The sequence below is a fragment of the Peromyscus maniculatus genome, chromosome 23 (assembly GCF_049852395.1).
Source record: "Peromyscus maniculatus bairdii isolate BWxNUB_F1_BW_parent chromosome 23, HU_Pman_BW_mat_3.1, whole genome shotgun sequence".
Classification (NCBI taxonomy): Eukaryota; Metazoa; Chordata; class Mammalia; order Rodentia; family Cricetidae; genus Peromyscus; species Peromyscus maniculatus.
The window spans coordinates 5,270,594-5,287,754 of record NC_134874.1 but is presented as its reverse complement, the minus strand read 5'-3'; the positions used below and the strand labels follow the sequence as shown (position 1 = coordinate 5,287,754).

The 17,161-nt window shown below is 47.3% G+C and overlaps 1 protein-coding gene across 1 annotated transcript in view; it reads right to left on the bottom strand.

Moving 5' to 3' along the window:
* Sppl3 (signal peptide peptidase like 3) overlaps nucleotides 1–14,381 on the bottom strand; it is a 106,436-nt gene extending 92,055 nt beyond the window's left edge. The window contains exon 1 of the mRNA XM_076559977.1: nucleotides 14,219–14,381. Within this exon, the coding sequence (XP_076416092.1) occupies nucleotides 14,219–14,241 (23 nt within the window). The 5' untranslated portion in view covers nucleotides 14,242–14,381. The remainder of the gene's footprint in view (nucleotides 1–14,218) is intronic.
* Between the last annotated feature and the right edge of the window lie 2,780 nt (nucleotides 14,382–17,161).

The following is a 17,161-nucleotide window of genomic DNA, read 5'->3' as shown; positions in this document are numbered from 1 at the left end:
TTCAATCTGAGATCAGCCTAAACTACAAAGTGAAACCCTGTCTCAAAATAGAAAACTAAGGAAATCAATTATGAAGTCCTAACTGTAGCTAAGCTGTGACTAGAACCCCCAGAGGAGCACTGGTGCATGTGACATGCTTTCCAAATGACAGACTGTTGGCCAAACCATAAGAAAAAGGACAGTGTACTCCAACATATGAGCACAGAGACTCAGGAACAATGCACCATGTTAAATGCTCTGAATTTGTATGCAAAAACATTTCAGACTTACATAACCAAACAAGAGTCAACCAGCAGAGACTAGTTCACTACAGAATGCTGGTCTTCACACTGCAGAAGCTAACAGAGCTCAACCTGCCCACCCAACGCCTGCAACAGCCCCACCAGGATGACGACTAGGTAAGAGGGCGTAACACTTGGCACCTGCTGCACGCTTCCTGAGCAAGTATGTCTGGTGCTGCACAGCCCTGCTCTGTAGTTAGAACTCAGAGGAAGCCGTGAGGACACAAACAAATACTATGAATGCTACACTGTAAGCTGTGTAATCCAACACAACTCAAATACAATGGAGAATTGAAATAACATAGGATTATAAACAAGGAATTTCAAGTATGTACTGACAAAGAGACAAGAACTCTGGAGATTGCATTTACTAGACCAGCAAGCCACTCACCACCAGTATGTTGTCTAAAATAAAAATCTGTCACAGGGTGAGAAAGCAAAACAAAAAACACTGACGATAACATACTTTTTCAGAATATAAGTTATTTAAGTTTAAAATTTGTGAAAAAATTCTTCAAAAAGGTAATAAAATGGTGTTAACTTTTAAGAAAAAATGTGTCAGTTTTTACAGACTAGATAAAAAAAACATTTTGTTCTGTCAACAAAAACATATTTTTATAAACTGATTTTAATATGTGTTTTGCCTGCATGTATGTCTGTATGAGGGTCCCCTGGAACTGGAGTCATAGACAGTTGTGAGCTGCCATGTGGGTGCTGGGAATTGAACCTGGTCTGGAAGAGCGTCCAGTGCTCTTAACTGTTGAGCCACCTCTCCAGCCCATCTATCTATCTATCTATCTATCTATCTATCTATCTATCTATCTATCTATCTATAGATATATCAAATATAAATACAAAAAAAGCAGAAAGAATTACATAAAGGAGAGCACACTGACTCTGAAGACAGAGTTTGGGGGAAGGAGCCAGGTAGGACTTGTGAGAAAGGCATGCACAGAAAGCCTGCACTCTGCAGAAACCCCCTAAGTCTCAAGTACCTGACACCAGAGCTCACAAGGGACCAGAAACAGTTTGTGGTCCACTGGTCAGAATAAAGAAACCACCACAGAGCCCAACACCAAAGTCTCTGTAAGAATCTCTGTGAGGAATCCTTAGCAATGGGAGCTCAATCAGTCCATGCACAATAACTTCTGTGAATGTCACGGCAACCTTAACAAAGCATCACAGTACCCAAAGGTTAGGTACAGCATAATGCCACTTGACTATGAAGGAACACAGCAAAAGTCAGCATAAGGAAAACACAAAGTTCACAATGTTGAGACATACAAAGAGCAGGAAAAGGTGAAATAACTAGAAGAAAAATTAATTGGGGGTGGAAGAAGGAGGTTCCTAGACAGATGGCTCAGGGGTTAAGAGCACATGATGCTCTTATAGAGGACCCGGGCTCCGTTCTACCCACGTTGGGCAGCTCACAACCCTGTATAACTCCAGTTCCAGGGACATAACATCCACTCTGGCCTCTACATACACACAAACAAATGCAATTAAAAAACTAAAAATAAGCCAGGCGGTGGTGGTGCACACCTTTAATACCAGCACTGCACTCAGGAGGCAGAGCCAGGCGGATCTCTGTGAGTTTGAGGCCAGCCTGGGCTACCAAGTGAGTTCCAGGGAAGGCGCAAAGCTACACAGAGAAACCCTGTCTCGAAAAACCAAAATAAAATAAAATAAAAAAACTAAAAATAAATCTTTAAAAAAAAAAGAGCATGGCCGGGCAGTGGTAGTAAACACTTTTAATCCCAGGAGGCAGAGGCAGGTGGATCTCTGAGTGCGAGGCCAGCCTGCTCTACAAGGTGAGTTCCAGGACAGCAAAGACTAAACAAAGAAATTCTGTCTTGAAAAACCAAAAATAAATAAATAAATAAAAATTTAAAAAGTTGGGAGGCAGAAGCAGGCTGATCTGCATGAATTCGAGGCCAGTCTGTTCTACAGTGAGTTCCAGGACAGCCAGGGCTACACAGAGAAACCCTGTCTTGGGGGGTGGGTGGGAGGTAAGAAAGAAAAAAGAGAGAGAGAGAGAATGTAACAAATATGAAGCCATAAAAACTAACTGCAGGCTAGAGAGGCACTCAGAAGTTAAGTCCAAGTGTTGCTCTTCCAGAAGATCCAAGTTAAGTTCCCAGCACCCATGTCAAAAGCCTCACCACCACCACCTGTAACTCCAGTCCAGGGGATCCAAGCCCCCTCTCTGGTCTCTGTAGGCAAGTGCACTCATGTGCATACACCCTCAAGCACACATACATAATTGAATACAATTCTAAAAACAAACAAACAAACAAAAACGCTCAACTCATGTTAAGGGAAAAAGAGTAGGAAAGAAAGGGAGAGATGACAAATGTTTCAAAAAGGAAAAGAAACAAATACAAGCATATTAAATAATCACACCAGATGTAAGCTAACCTCTTCAATTAAAATACAATAAAGATTTGCAGGGGTATAGCTCAATGGCAGAAAATCGTTGGTGTTAGTAAGACCATAAAGGAGGACAAAGACTGCCATATCAGACAACAAGCACACCCAACCATCAAGAACTACTGCACATATAAAGACACAGATTAATAAATGCACGGCTGCGCGGGTTGGCACACACCTATAATCTCAGCACTGGGTAGGCAAAGGAAGGTATTGAGTTCATTATGAGCCTGGGCTACAAGGAGAATTCTGAGTCATTCATAAGCAACTGCAAAAAGAATGAGGCAGTATCTCCATTAAGACAGAAACAAGCACAGAACACTAGGTAACTAATGTAATGAATGTAAGTTTCTAGGGCTCTAACATAGCTGTAGAGAAACACTGTACTAGATCACGAAGACTGAGTTCAACAGCTACTATAACCAACTTTCAAATAAAACATTAAGATACTTTACAGAACTTGGAAAGTTGGAAAAATAAATGGGCAAAATACCAAAGAACATTCTATAAAACCTAAGAGGTGAGTGAGATGGGGGCTCACACCTGTAATCCAACCCTCGAGAGGCTGAGACAGCAAATCTCCACGAGTTCAAGGAAGTACTGGAATGCACAGTGAGTTAGTTCCAGGCCAGTCACTGTGAGCTGCAGTGATCCTGTCTCAAAACCAAGAAACCCATCATGGTCAGTCAGCCCTATGAAACACTAAAAGCAATGCCTAACCACATTGGTGGTAGTGCCCACCTGTAATGCCAACACTCAGAAAGTACAAAAAGAATCATGAACTCAAGGTCATCTCAGCTACCTAGCACATTTAAGGTCAGCTGAGACTCCAAGACTGTCTCCAAAGAAAAACCACCCACCCCACAGCCTCCCCTCACCAAACAAAGCACCCAACCAAGAGACTGAGTCTCAACACAGCTGACAAACAACTTGATACAAACTGGCTACTATTCATTCCTTTGCTGATCATCCCTTGACACTACTGTTTAAATAAGATTTATTTAAGTATTTAATAGAAATAATTTTAATAGTTAAATAAAAGATATAATATTTAAATTATATACCCCCAACAATCTTTCAATTAATCTTAAATCAGTCTGTAATCTGAAATAACCAGCCATGACAGCTCGGCCATGCTCAATACTTTTAAGAGAGAAACGCTGCTGGCCTCTTTTCCCTAAATGGCTCTAAATGAGTCTTACTTCCTGCTGAAGTGGAACTGTCTGTCACTTGTCACACGCTCTGAAGTAAGTTACAGTTTACCATTAGTCACATGGACAGGTGAAACTGTAGACACATGCAGTTTACCTCTGTGATTCCCCTAGGGTACTTTAGGGAGAGGGGAGGGATCTTCTGTCGCCTCTTCCCACCTCCAAAGCTACAGGCCTAATCTGAGGCAGAGGAGCCACGCTTACAAACTCCTCACAAGTTAGCAGTTGACTGCGTTCTTGAACTTGATACAAGAAAGAGAAGACAAGAGTAAGGTGTGGCAGTGCAGACCTGTAATCTTAGCACAAGGAAGGCTGAGGCAGGAGGATCCCATTTCGGGGAGGAGAGACTAGACTGGTGGCTCACTCTTGCAATCCCATCATAGGAAAGGCTAAAGCGGTAAGAATACCCAGAGTCTAAGGCCAGCCTGCGCTAAAGAGCAAGTTCCAGGTTAGCCTGAGCTACAGTGTGAAAGCCTGTCGAAAAACAAATGCCCACACTTCTTGCAAGAGGCAAGTCTCATGACCTGAGACTGAGGCACTGCTACATTAGTAAGGCAGTGCACACAGACACATCACGGAACTGTTCTAAATCACCCTTTCTGGATAATGATGATCAAACATGAAACATGTGTAAGTTATAAGGGAAAATTTCAGAGTCTTTGAGGTGGCTCAGCTGGTCAAGTGACCTGGATTCAGTCCTGGGAACCCACTCTACAAAGTTACCCTTCAGCTTTCACACACGCACTGTGGTACACTGGTACTGGTTGGTACACACACACACACACACGGCCCACAAAATAAATAAATACAAAAAACAAATTATTTATTTACTTTTTTGAGAGTGGGTCTCACTATGTAGTTCTGGCTGTCTTAGAACTCACAATCTAGGGCTGGAGAGATGGCTCAGCAGTTAAAAGCATTGGCTGCTGCTCTTACGAGGACCCACGTTCAATTCCCAGCACCTACATGGTAGCTCACAACTGTCTTTAAATCCAGTTTTAGCCTGGAGGATTCAACACCCTTACACAGACATACATGCAGGGAAAATACCAATATACATAAAATTGAAAAAAAAAAAAAAAAGAACTCACTATCTAGATCAAGCTGGCCTCATCATAGACCCACCTTCCTAAGTTCTGGGATGAAAAGCATGCACCACCATGCTTGGAAAACATTTAGGAACACAAACAACAACAACCACCCAGCTGGACAGTGGTGGTGCATGCATTTAATCTCAGCACTGGAGAGACAGAGGCCAGCCTGGTCTACAGCATGGGTTCTAGGACAGCCAGGTCTACACAGAGAAACCCTGTCTTGAAACACCACAAAATAAAAACCAAATTAAAAAAAAAAAAAAAAATCTGAGCACCTACTATGTATAGGTCCTTACACCACAAAACAAAAAGCTTGAGTCCTACTTTGTTATAGTTTTACCGTCACAAGGTGGGAAAAAACCATATTAAAGACAGTCAATACCAAGTCAGAAACCATAGGTGCTGCCCATATGGTACAACAAATAAACAGGTATAGGTTTAACCAAAAGGCCTTGGAACAGCAGGACACCATTTGGGTCAGCAAGCTGGCTCCTCTGGTAATATACTGGCTGCCGAGCCTGGCCTAAGCTGGACCTTAAAAGGTCAACAGCAAGAACCGACTCCAGAAGTTGTCCTCTGACCTCCACACAAAATCCACAGTTCACTTGCCCACATACATCAGCACACACTTGCCAACAAGTAAAACAAAGAGAAATTTTATGAAGTTTTAAAGAGGACAACATTTCTGCTGGACCTTGAAAGGACAAGTAGGACCTACACATCTAGAGATGGACAGGACCACCTAAAGTCCCTGTAACTAGACAGACCAGTTATTTAATTCAGCTGAGATAACATTTTAAGGTAAATGGGATTGTACGGCCATATTTGTTCAAATGTCAGATGTAAAGAGGTTGAATTTTATATTCAAGCAATTGAAAAAAGATTACTAGCCGGGCGGTGGTGGCGCACGCCTTTAATCCCAGCACTCGGGAGGCAGAGCCAGGCGGATCTCTGTGAGTTCGAGGCCAGCCTGGGCTACCAAGTGAGCTCCAGGAAAGGCGCAAAGCTACACAGAGAAACCCTGTCTCGAAAAACCAAAAAAAAAAAAGATTACTAAATATAATACAAGCAAACCTAGTGACCACATAACAAAGCCCAAGTGACAAAGGCTGGCTATGCACACTAAACATCCCCCATTAAGTTTTCTGTACAACTCTTAGACAATAGCTATAATAATTTAGCAAAGTAAACTCTAAGTTTAAACTACAAAGAAAACAAAGCAAAGCCTTTTCCCTTTCCAAAATCAACGTCTTCCTCCTGCCCTCACACACAACCTTTCTAACTCAGAGTGAAAACCCACCCTTCAGGGCCCCGCTGGTGCTCAGCCACCTCTTTCCTCCTTCCCTGGTCCTCTCTAGAGGCCTTTACACCTCCACTGTCCAGCCCTCCTGCGTCCACCCCACTGCTCTGATCTCACCAGCACACTTCCACTAATGACTTCCTTTGCAAAGTCAATGGTCTGTTTTTCACCCCCTCTGAATCCCAAAGCTTTTTACAGTCCTGCTCCTAAAACTCCTTTTGTACCCCTCACTTTCCTAATCACTCTGCCTCACACAGCTTCTGATTCCTCTCCCTCCTGTTTCTCACTGTTCAAGTTTCCCAAGTGTGCAGTGTCTGGTCGTCTACTCTTGGCCCTCACTCAGTTACTGACCTTATCTCTCTTTGGCTCACTGCTGGCTAACTGGGCTTGGGGTACCAGACAGTATTGCTAAAAATGTCTGCACTAACCAAAGCAAAGAGAAGAGAATTGGTTCTTTACAATTAATTCTTACTTCTAAGATTCTTATAAAATTTCTGAGAAATGGATTCAAGTGTGTAGATGTTTAGGACACCAAAAAAGAGCTGTGGATGCCAACAAAATATTTTCTTAAAAAAAAAAAAAAAAGCAAGGCCTGAAGTTAATCAAGTTTTGAAAGTAAAGTTAGAGAATATTATGTACAAATTAAGACAAAAACACAACAAGATGAAGTCAGGCACAACAGTCAGAATGTCTGTGCAGCCAGGCTGAAGAAACAATGGACAAATTCTAGCGGGCATGTCCTATTTAGGTCAAAGTGAAGGCGAGGCCTGCTGCTGGATAGAGGGAAGTGGGTGTGTCTTCAAACTCGTTGGGTAAGGAAACAGATAAGCAACTGGGAAAGCCTTGCCCTGGCCACTAGAAGAATAGAAAACTTTCCTGTGCATTACAGAGAAATCCAGGGAAAGTCCTCTTGCCCTGAAAGAACTCACTAATTATTACATGAAAATAAATGTAACCTTATGATTTCTCTTCTGCTGTGAACTGCAGGGGTGGGCAATGAAACTACTCAGACCTATAAGTCAGTAGCAATTTGCAAGTTATTCTCCTTCTTCTTATATATCATCACTTGGCATTCCTGATAAAGTGGACATCTCAAGAGTTTAAATGCTGGTTAGGCTGTCAACAAGAGAAAACATTCCTATGCTAAAGACCTGTTTTGATCTACCAGAATGGAACAAATAGCTGTAGAAAACAGAGAGCATTTCTACACAGCATCTCACAGAACCTATGCAGCCCTGCAGAGGCAGGGCCTGTAGAAGCACTGGTGTGTGTGTGTGGGGGGGGGGGGGATGTCAGTGGTACAGCGCTTGAGGAAACTCTGTGCCTCAGGCACAGCGAGGTCACAGTTAGTTAGAGGTGGAAAGTCACTCTCCAATAGAGATTCCAGTCCAAGAGCAGAATTCTGCCTCAGGATTTCAAACTGAACTGCAGTCAGGTGACCACTTCTGAGCAGTCACTTCATTCAGTGGAATTCACAGTGAAAACGAGAGGAGAGTCTGTCTAGATGGGAGGGGCCATCAACACTCAATTCCCAAGAGTTCATCTACAACTTTTCTACAAGTTACAGTAAATTCTACAAGTGAAGAAAACAAAATCCAAACTTTTCTGAAGGTCTCTAACAGGCTAGTGCAGTGACTAGTCTAACAGTTTTTTTGTTTTGTTTTGTTTTCTAAAGCTACAACCTTTTTTATTGGGGCTCCATCAGTAAATGGGCTTTTCTTTTTTAAGATACAGCTCAAGTGAGAGTGATTACTAAAATCTGAAAGGTGTCGATTCTTTCCAAAGGTCCTAGGAACTAACTGCAGAAATTTTCCCTATAAAATTCAATTCGGTTACCTAGGGGTCCCTGGGGATACCTAAAAGTCTCAAACTCTAAGGCATTCTGCTTCTAACTCCTTAAGTTTAGAATATGTGATACAGAAACTCCAAGTTACAGATACTTCTCAGTTTACAGAATCATGTAAAACCAGTATTTTAACTTCCAAAAAACCATTATTAAACTTTAAAAACATAGCCCATGGTGGCGGCACACGCCTTTAAAAACCCCAGCACTTGTGAGGCAGAGGCAGAGAAACCTCTGAGTCTGAGGTCAGCCTGGTCTACAGAGAGAGTTACAGTCCTCAGAGTCTGAGGCCAGCCTGGTCTACAGCGAGAGTGACAGTCCTCAGAGTCTGAGGCCAGCCTGGTCTACAGAGTTACAGTCCTGAGTCTGAGGCCAGCCTAGTCTACAGCGAGAGCTACAGTCCTACAGCCAGGGCTGCACAGAGAAACCCTGTCTCAAGAAGAAAAAGAAAGAAAGAAAGAATCAATCAATAAATAAATAGAAACAAAAAACAAAACAAACAAAAAACTTAAAAAAACATTTAAAAAATAAATTATAGCACTTTAAAAGTCAAACTGTACTCATGGCTTATTGTCAAGGCAATAAATTACTTAAGTGTTCAGATGTCAACACCCAACTAAAGCCGTGCTTGGTCAGCTCCTCTCAAAATAGTCTCCAGCCCAGAAGCGGTGTGAGGTTCTAATCCCACACTCCAGAGCGTGAGGTAGGTGAACCTGTGAGTTCCAGGCCAGCCTGGTCTACAAAACAAAACATCTTTTCATTTTGCATGAAATGGTTTGAAGAAACAGGTAAGAACAATGAAACTTAGTGATTTACTGATGTTATTGACGTTACAACCAGATACAGCTGTGTGACATCTCACACTGCAATGACATCTGCCATCCGTAAAGGAAATGATCACATAAAAATGTCTCCAGTTTCTTTTCCCCTCAAGGACTTCATCATAAAATTGAGAAGTGATTTAAAAACAAATTTAAGGGGTTAACGTTGGTTAATTTTAGCTTAAATCTCATTATTACCCAAATTATATCATCATAGCACTTTAACCTATAGGCAAAACACGTTTGAATAAACCAGCCTACCGCCCTAGGTGTTTTAAACTACATTCTGAAAAAGTTGCAGCTGCTAAAACAGTGATGATCAGAACAAATACAATACCCTAAATCAGAACTGACCTCCAGCAGCTCTGAAGACCTGTTTTTCATTCTCTGCACATGAATGACAATGCCCATGGTCACACACCACCACCTTAATGGAATCGGATCTGATTTTAGACAGCAGTGCAGGCAGAAGTATTTTCATTCATCTGCTCAGTACCAATCACCTACTACAGAGCAAGAAGTCCACAGAGCACAAACACTCACCTTCTGTAGGGTATTTTGTTTGCCATCTGTCATCTCTCGGAGAAAAAAGACTAGACCTTGAAGGACTGCACTAAGAAATTGGAATTTTATTCAACTCTGGCCAAAACCACTAGCATAGGACTGCTATAATCTAACTTAGATCACAGAAGGCCACTCAGAAAACTGGCCTCCAAAGAGGAAGCCAACCCAGAAACTCAATGACAGAAGACACTGGAAAAGGACTGTGGGAACATACCAGACAGACTCTGGGTTCTTTGATCACTAATCAGATTTTTTATTAAAACCCTATTTCATTTCTATACACAACTGTCTGGTAAAAGCCTTCCATCCCTCACATAAACACAAACTCCTCCTGTCTTCTCCCTAAGCTCCTAAACTCTATGTTTATAGCTTGTTTGCTTTTCTTTTTCTTTCTCTTTTCTTCAGGTTTCTCTATGTAGCTCTGGCTATCCTGGAACTGGCTGTGTAGACCAGGCTGGCCTCCAGCTCACAGCCATCTCTGCCTGAGTTACTTAGATTGTGTTAGTATCACTGTCGAAACAGTCGGGACTCTGAGGCCTTTTATGGTTTGTATCCTTGGGTGAGTTTCTTGCATTCTTTTAAACTTTTCATTTTGTTTGTAAGTGGAACATGTGCATGTATGCGCTATGTGCATCTGAGTGCCAGCATTCAAGTGTGGCACAGGACAACTTTGTGGAGCTGGGTCTCTTCTTCCACATTTACATTGCTTCCAGTAACAGTGCTCAGGCGGCCAGGCTTGTGAAGCAGTCAGTTTTCCCTGGGGATCCATCTCATCACCCCACCTTATACTCTTTTGGACCCCAGTTTTTTTCCTTTGTAATCCTCAAAACATGAACACATAGAAATACAGAATAAATCACTATGCTAGTTCTTTGGTAATGAGGCTCACTTGGATGTTTAAGGATGATGGCCTTCTCCTTACAGAAACAGTCAGCCAAGCGCATCCACTGCAGGGTGAAAGTACAACCCTATACCAGGATTGCACTGATTTCAAAAGCCAAGTTGGGGCTTCTCACAGACCGACACTGAAACAACTACTCCTAAGTATACACTGCCAAGTGTTTCCCTTCAACCTTCAATCTGTGTTTCTGCGTGCATTCTTTTACTTCCTCAGTGTGAGTAAAAAAGACAGAAACAGAACCGTGCAGCTAATTCACGATGCGGAGCTTCGTGAGGCTGGGATGTAGCTCAGTTGGTAACTCCTCGCCTAGCATGAATGGTAAAACTCTGAGTCTAACCCGAGCACTTGATGCACCAATGCGACACAAGTGCCCATACTCACTAGAGAGGAAGCGACCATCAGGGATTCAAAGCCAGTCAGCTACATAAAGAAGATCCTGGTGTCCCTACCAACTACTTTAAACTTCTCTCATTTCACACTTTAAGAGGGAGAGGTGTGGCAGCCTTGCCATCCCAGCATCCAGCAGACAGGAATACAGTGAGTTCAAGGTCAACCTGAAATCATAATGTGTTCCAGGTCAGTCTGGATGCTACAGTGAGATCTTGTCTCAGAAGAATAAACAAAGTATGACACTCCATATTGTAAACACAACGGGACATCAGGAAAAGCTAGGAGACGGAATCCTGCAGCAGCCCCTCCTCCTCCCCAACATTCTTCAACAGAAGACAAACTGAAAAGATGCCACCACATTAATCACACAGTATTTACTACCGGGCAGAAGTTATGTGCCAGACGGTGCATTAGGCCCTAGAGGACAAAGGTTAGTGTCACATGGTCCTCCCTCTGAAAGTTTAGTGAGCAGGCTCAGTTTTCACACAAGAAAGGGAAGGGGTGATGCAGACAGGACGATATCAACTATTAAAAATAAAATGACCACCTTTCAGGAGGGGGCGAAAATACTTCACAGCTAGATGGAGCTTGAGCTAGACCTTGGGTGACAGAATCTTCTAGGAAATGAGCAAGCACAAGAACTCCGAACCATACAATCTTATAGGCAGACTTGATGTTTTAATTTTATTACAAAAAGTTAAACATGCACAAAACAACAGAATAAAATAACAAATACGAGAGATCACAGTATTTATCAATCCTAGCAATCTTGTTTTATATGTAACTTACATGTCACAGCCTATAATATAACATAAGCCTATTTTTGTTTAGTTTTGTTTGATTTTTCAAGACAGGGTTTCTCTGTAGCTTTGGAGCCTGTCCTGGAACTCACTTTATAGATCAGCCTGGCCTCGAACTCAGAGATCCCCCTGACTCTGTCTCCTGGGGGCTGGAATTAAAGGCGTGTTCCACCACTACCCGGCTTCTTACTTCTTAAGCCTATTTTTTTAAATACTGCATTCCTTCTGAACTCGTTCTCAGACCGTATACAGGGTCATAGTAAATTTTTCCTTAAGGCAAAATACAAGTAATCATACATGATTTTGTTTTTTAAAAAAATCATTTTTTATGTATCTGAATAATTCAAGTGAAGAATGACAAAACATACTGCAAATGACAGAAAACTCCAAATTCACTCACATCTATGTGCAGGATACCTCCTCCACGTTGGTGTTTCTGTGAGAATGAGTAAAGTGAGGAGGGAACGCACAGGCCCCCATCCTCAGCATGCTTCCTCCTCTGAATCTAGGGATGATCTCCCTTAGAGACAAGTGGGAACTAAACGGCTGCAGGATGACACTGTGTGTTTAGTTTTCTGTCCCCTGGTTGGCTTGGGAAGAACCACACATGGGGTAGGAGCCTAGCCTCCCCATCCTCTCTCCAGATGCTGTGGACGGTTTGCACCTGAAAACACACTAACAGAGCATCCTGATGGCAAGGTGCTTCCTCGACTGTCAATTCTCAGAGCTGAGACCTAAGGAAGTATTTCAAGAGACTGTATCTTGTAGATGCTCAGCCTTCACCATGTAGTCTCCCCTTAACCAGCAGTTCACATGGGCTCTCCTTAACCAGCAGTTCACATAGGTTCTCCTTAACTAGTAGTTCACATGGGTTCTCCTTAACCAGTAGTTCACATGGTCTCTCCTTAACCAGTAGGGCCCATGAGCGTCACAGAAAGACACTTTTAACTTTCCACTTTATGGACAGGGTTATCACTGTGTAGCCTAGGCCAGCCTCAAACAGGGATGGCAAGTGTGTGCCTCCATGTCCAGCAGTTTCCCCATTCCCTGACCACTGTGTGATTTTTCCAACTAACCCATAGCCTTTTCACAGTAGCCACGGGGTTCCCGGTGAAGGAGTCCTTGTGGTGCAGGCCACCGCCCACGGCAGGCAGCATTACTGTCTGTCCCCAGCCCCTTCACTTCCCACTCCAGCCTCAGGAAAGCAAGCTGTAACCCTGGGTCCCACACCACCTGCCCTCACTGCTGCCAAAAACTGTCAGTCTGTCCTTTCAAAACACAGCTGTAGTCAACCAAAACCTAACTTTCTTTCAGATACTTCCTCTCCGTTTCTCGGCTATCTTCTTTCTGAGGCTATGTACACATGACTGAAGTTTGTATTAAATTGTCTTCAACCACGATGAGTTTCTGACTCTCCATAACCATTCTCTGTTTTCATATATAACCCATTTCTTGCACTGTCTCCCCACAACGACGATTATACTGTTGACACCTGACAGTGTCCTGTGCTTTGTGAGGGTATCCACTTAACCCGCACAGGCTGTGAAAAAGGCAATTCTTGTACTTTAGAGTTCAGGGGAAAGGAATGAAGAACTCACTCACTTTTCCAACGACAAAACGAAGTGGACATTCAACCCTACTCTAGGGAGAGTCTACAGCTCTGGAACAAACCACAAGGGCTTCAAACCACCTCCAGCCTCTCCAGACTGCAACCAGGCTCCCTCCCCGCCCCACACCTACAACGACCATCCAGCTCTTGTTTTCTCACCCCCAAGCCATTACCTGCTCAACTACACCCTCTCCACTGGTCCCGAATATAACCAACGTCCCTCCACGGCCACCACTCCACACACTCTGCACTTCTCACATCTCTCTCTCCCCCCCCAAACTTGGGACTCCCTCATCAGGACGCCTTTGTCACCCCCAGCACCGCCCCCCCCCACACACACACCCTGTAAACTACAAGCCTGTGTGTCTCACTCAGTCCCTTAACAGGCTGACAAGTCCCACAGAAAGGGGCTGAACTTGCACGCCCTCCATCCCCGCGACCGACCCACACACGGCGCGAGCACACCTCGAATCCCTACGGCGGGAGTACCAACCCTTACAAAGACTGCCCATGCCCCGGCTGCTACCAACGACGACTTCCTTTCCAGAATGTGGTCATCACAACACACTCCCCTCCGCCGCCGCCGTGCAAGGCTCGCTCTCGGCGCAGGGCCTCTCTGCCCACCGTGGGGGCGGCCGCTCCCCCCGCCACCCCGACACACACACACACACACACACACACACACACCCCACTACTTGCAAGTTGTGCCTCTTACCACCTGTTCTCGCCAGAGTGGGGTCCACCTCCACCCGGGCCCGCCTCGGCCCACCCTTCTCCAGTGCCCCCCCTGCCCGCCAACCCCCGCGCCACTCGGGTTCCGCGGTGCCGCTCGGGTGCCCGCCCCTCCCCCTGGGCTCCGAGGACGCCCGCACCCCGGCCCCGCACGCCACCTGCGGCCCGGCTTCCCCCGCTCCGACCGCCACCGCCACCGCCACCGCCACCATCACCACCTCCACCCCAAAGCCCGCACTCACCACGAATAGGTCTGCTCCGCCATGGTGCTTGCCTCTCGGGGCTCCGCGGCTCGCTCGGCCAGCCGGCGGCAGAGGGCGCGGCCGGGGGCCCGGCGGCTCGCTCGCTCGCTCGCTCGCTCGCACGGCGGACGGGCGACTCGGGCTCCGACGGGCCTCCGACGGGCCCCGCTTCCCTGGGCCCCGGCGCGGCCCCCGGGGCTCCGCGCTCGGCCTCGTCAGCCGCGGCGGCGGCGGCGGCTCCGCTGCGGCTCCAAACCCAACATGGCGGCGGCGGCGGCGGCGGCGGTGGCGGCGGTGGCGGCGGCGGCGCGGAGAACAAGGGCCCGGGCGCGGGCGAACGGCAGCTCGGGCCCGCGCTCAGTGCGCGCCGGGCCGCGGGAGCGCCGCGCTCGGGCGGCGGCGGCGGCGGCCGGGGGACATGGCCGGCGGCGGCAGCGGCGGCGGCAGCGGCGGCGGCGGCGGCTGACGGGGGCGCTAGGCGGTGAGGCGAGGCCGCTCGGAGCACACCCGCCGCCGAGGGAGGAGGGAACGGGTGGAGGAGGAGGAGGAGGAGGTCGGGGGGCTGGGGGGGCGGAGAGAGCCCGGGCCGCGCGGGGTCACGTGCCCAAAACACGCTCACGTGACCCGCCCCTCGCGCGCGCGCGCGCCCCGCCCCTCGCGCGCGGCCCATGCGCGGAGCGCAGCGCCCCGGCCCGGCCTCCCTCTCCCCCCCGCCGCCCCGAACCGGGCTCTCGAGCCGCGTGCTAGGCCCCGGTGCGCGTCGTTCGGCGGCTGCCACTCAACGGTCAAGCCTGCCGTCATCCGTTGCCTTGGCCTGGGTCCTCCACCGCCCGTCAACTGTCACCCGGGCGGGCGGGCGGGCGGGCGGAGCGCAGCGCGGCGGCGTCCCGGTGCCCCGCGTTCCCCCGCTTCGGCAGGCGGGCAAGCAGGCGGGCGGGCACCGTAGCTCGCGCGGCGCCCCGGCGCCAAGTCCGATGCTCCACGGCGTGTCTTCGGCGTCCAGCCGATCAGCGACAGCCTGGTGGGGTGACAAGCGAGGCGTCGGCTCCTCCGCCTGGGCCCTTGTCCTTTGCCAGACCCAAGTCTCGGGGAAGGAAGGGAGAGGCATGAGTTGTTCGCGCCGACCGAGGCACGGAGATGATTGCAGAGTCCGGAAGCTGTTTACAAAGGGACGGAGACGAAAGGAAAGGCGCAGGCTACTTTAGATAGGGTGGATGGGCACCGCGCAGTTGGTAGCGTGCTATGTGAGACCCTGTCTTAGGGGGGAAAAATATGGCCAGGTCTAGTGGCGCACGCCTTTAATGCCTGCACTCGAGAGGTCGAGGCAGGCAGATCTCTGTAGAGTTCCGGGCCAGCCAAGACTACATAGAGAGGCACTGTAGCAAATAAGTAAATGAATGAATAAGAAAGACGGAGAAAAAGCGAAAAGCATATGTCTAAATGTAAGAGTATCTGAGAAAGCTACATAGTGTGTGTTTCTGATCACATGACATTCTGGAAAAATAACTATGGAAACAATGTAAAGGTCACTGGGCATCTGGGGCCGGAGGGACAAATAGAGGATTTTTAAAGCCACAAAACTAGGCTACATGACACTGTAACCCCGGGAACTGCAGAAGTGGGGGTAAGCGGAGCAAAAGATCAGGGTCACCCTCAGCTATACGGGAGATTTGACTCACCGGGTTTGACAGAGTTTAAGGCCAGGCTGAGCAAATGACCCTTACTTAAAGAGAAAGAACAAGAGAAAAGACAGCCACAGATGTAAACTTAATAGACCAGAGACCCACCTCAGAAACCTAGGCCTTAGGTAAAAATGGAATGGTGGGATGAACTGAAAGCTCCCAGCCCACTTCCCCTTCAGCTTACCAACAGAGAAATCATTTTGGCAAGAGAGTGGCACCAGGCAAGACCCAGAAATGGAAATGTCTGGGCTGAGCTTGGAGCCAGGCAGGGCATGGGTGATTTGTGCTACAGGATGTTGACGGAAGACCCTGAAATGCTGGGTGGAGGCTTTGAAGGGTCTCTCCACCCCTCCCTCTCAGTGACTGTGCTCGGGAATGAAAATGATCAGGTTTCAGAAACATGGCTGGCTAATGAACACACTCCTCTTCCTGGAGGTCCCCTTTCTTCCTCCCTTCACAGAGAGCAAGGCTCGCACAGCTGTGCCCTGCACACCCAGGATCCTCGGTGGCTCACCCAGTGTTAGTTAGGCCAGACTGTAACTCTGCTCCAGTTTCCCAGGGCCTGCCCAGGCTTACAGGGAACTCCACACCCTGAATCTATCTCCAAAAAGATGAGTTGGCCATTACCCATATGGCTGCTGCTTGCATGTCCCCAAAGGGGAAGCCTTTCCTGAGTAGGCCAAGTACGCAGTTCCTCCTGCAAGCTTTCCGCCTTCCTCTCCCCCAACGCCAGGCGCTAGGGCCAGCCTAGGTCTAGGTGTCCCCTCCTGCGCATCGCCAGAGAGAAAGCCCAAGAAGAGGTGTCAGGGAGGGTGTGTAATCCCAAACCACCTCTGTAACCACTCAAAGAGCGGCTGCCCAGCCACGACCCCCACGGGTGGCATGGGGAGATGAAACAACTAAGATCCCACATTCCTGACATTCGTGGGACTCTTACAGTTTCTTAGGTACTTCTACAGAAAAGGCGGCTGTGACCTTAAGTGGGACACAGTCATCCTGAGTCTCCAAGCCCAGCGAGGGAGGTTTCAGATCCCATGGGAAAGGCCCGAAGCCATAAGCAGGCGTGGCCGTGGGAGGTACCGAAGCCCTTTCCCAGGGGAGCTAAGAACAAAACAAACCAGACGTGTCGTTAATGAAACAAAAAAAAATGACAAGCAGGTGCTCTGGGCAATTCTCTTCGGCTTTGATTCCCAGTGAGTCACAGGAAGTTAAGCCAAGGGAGAAGTTAGTATGAGGTGAACCGAACAGGAGTGGCTGAGAG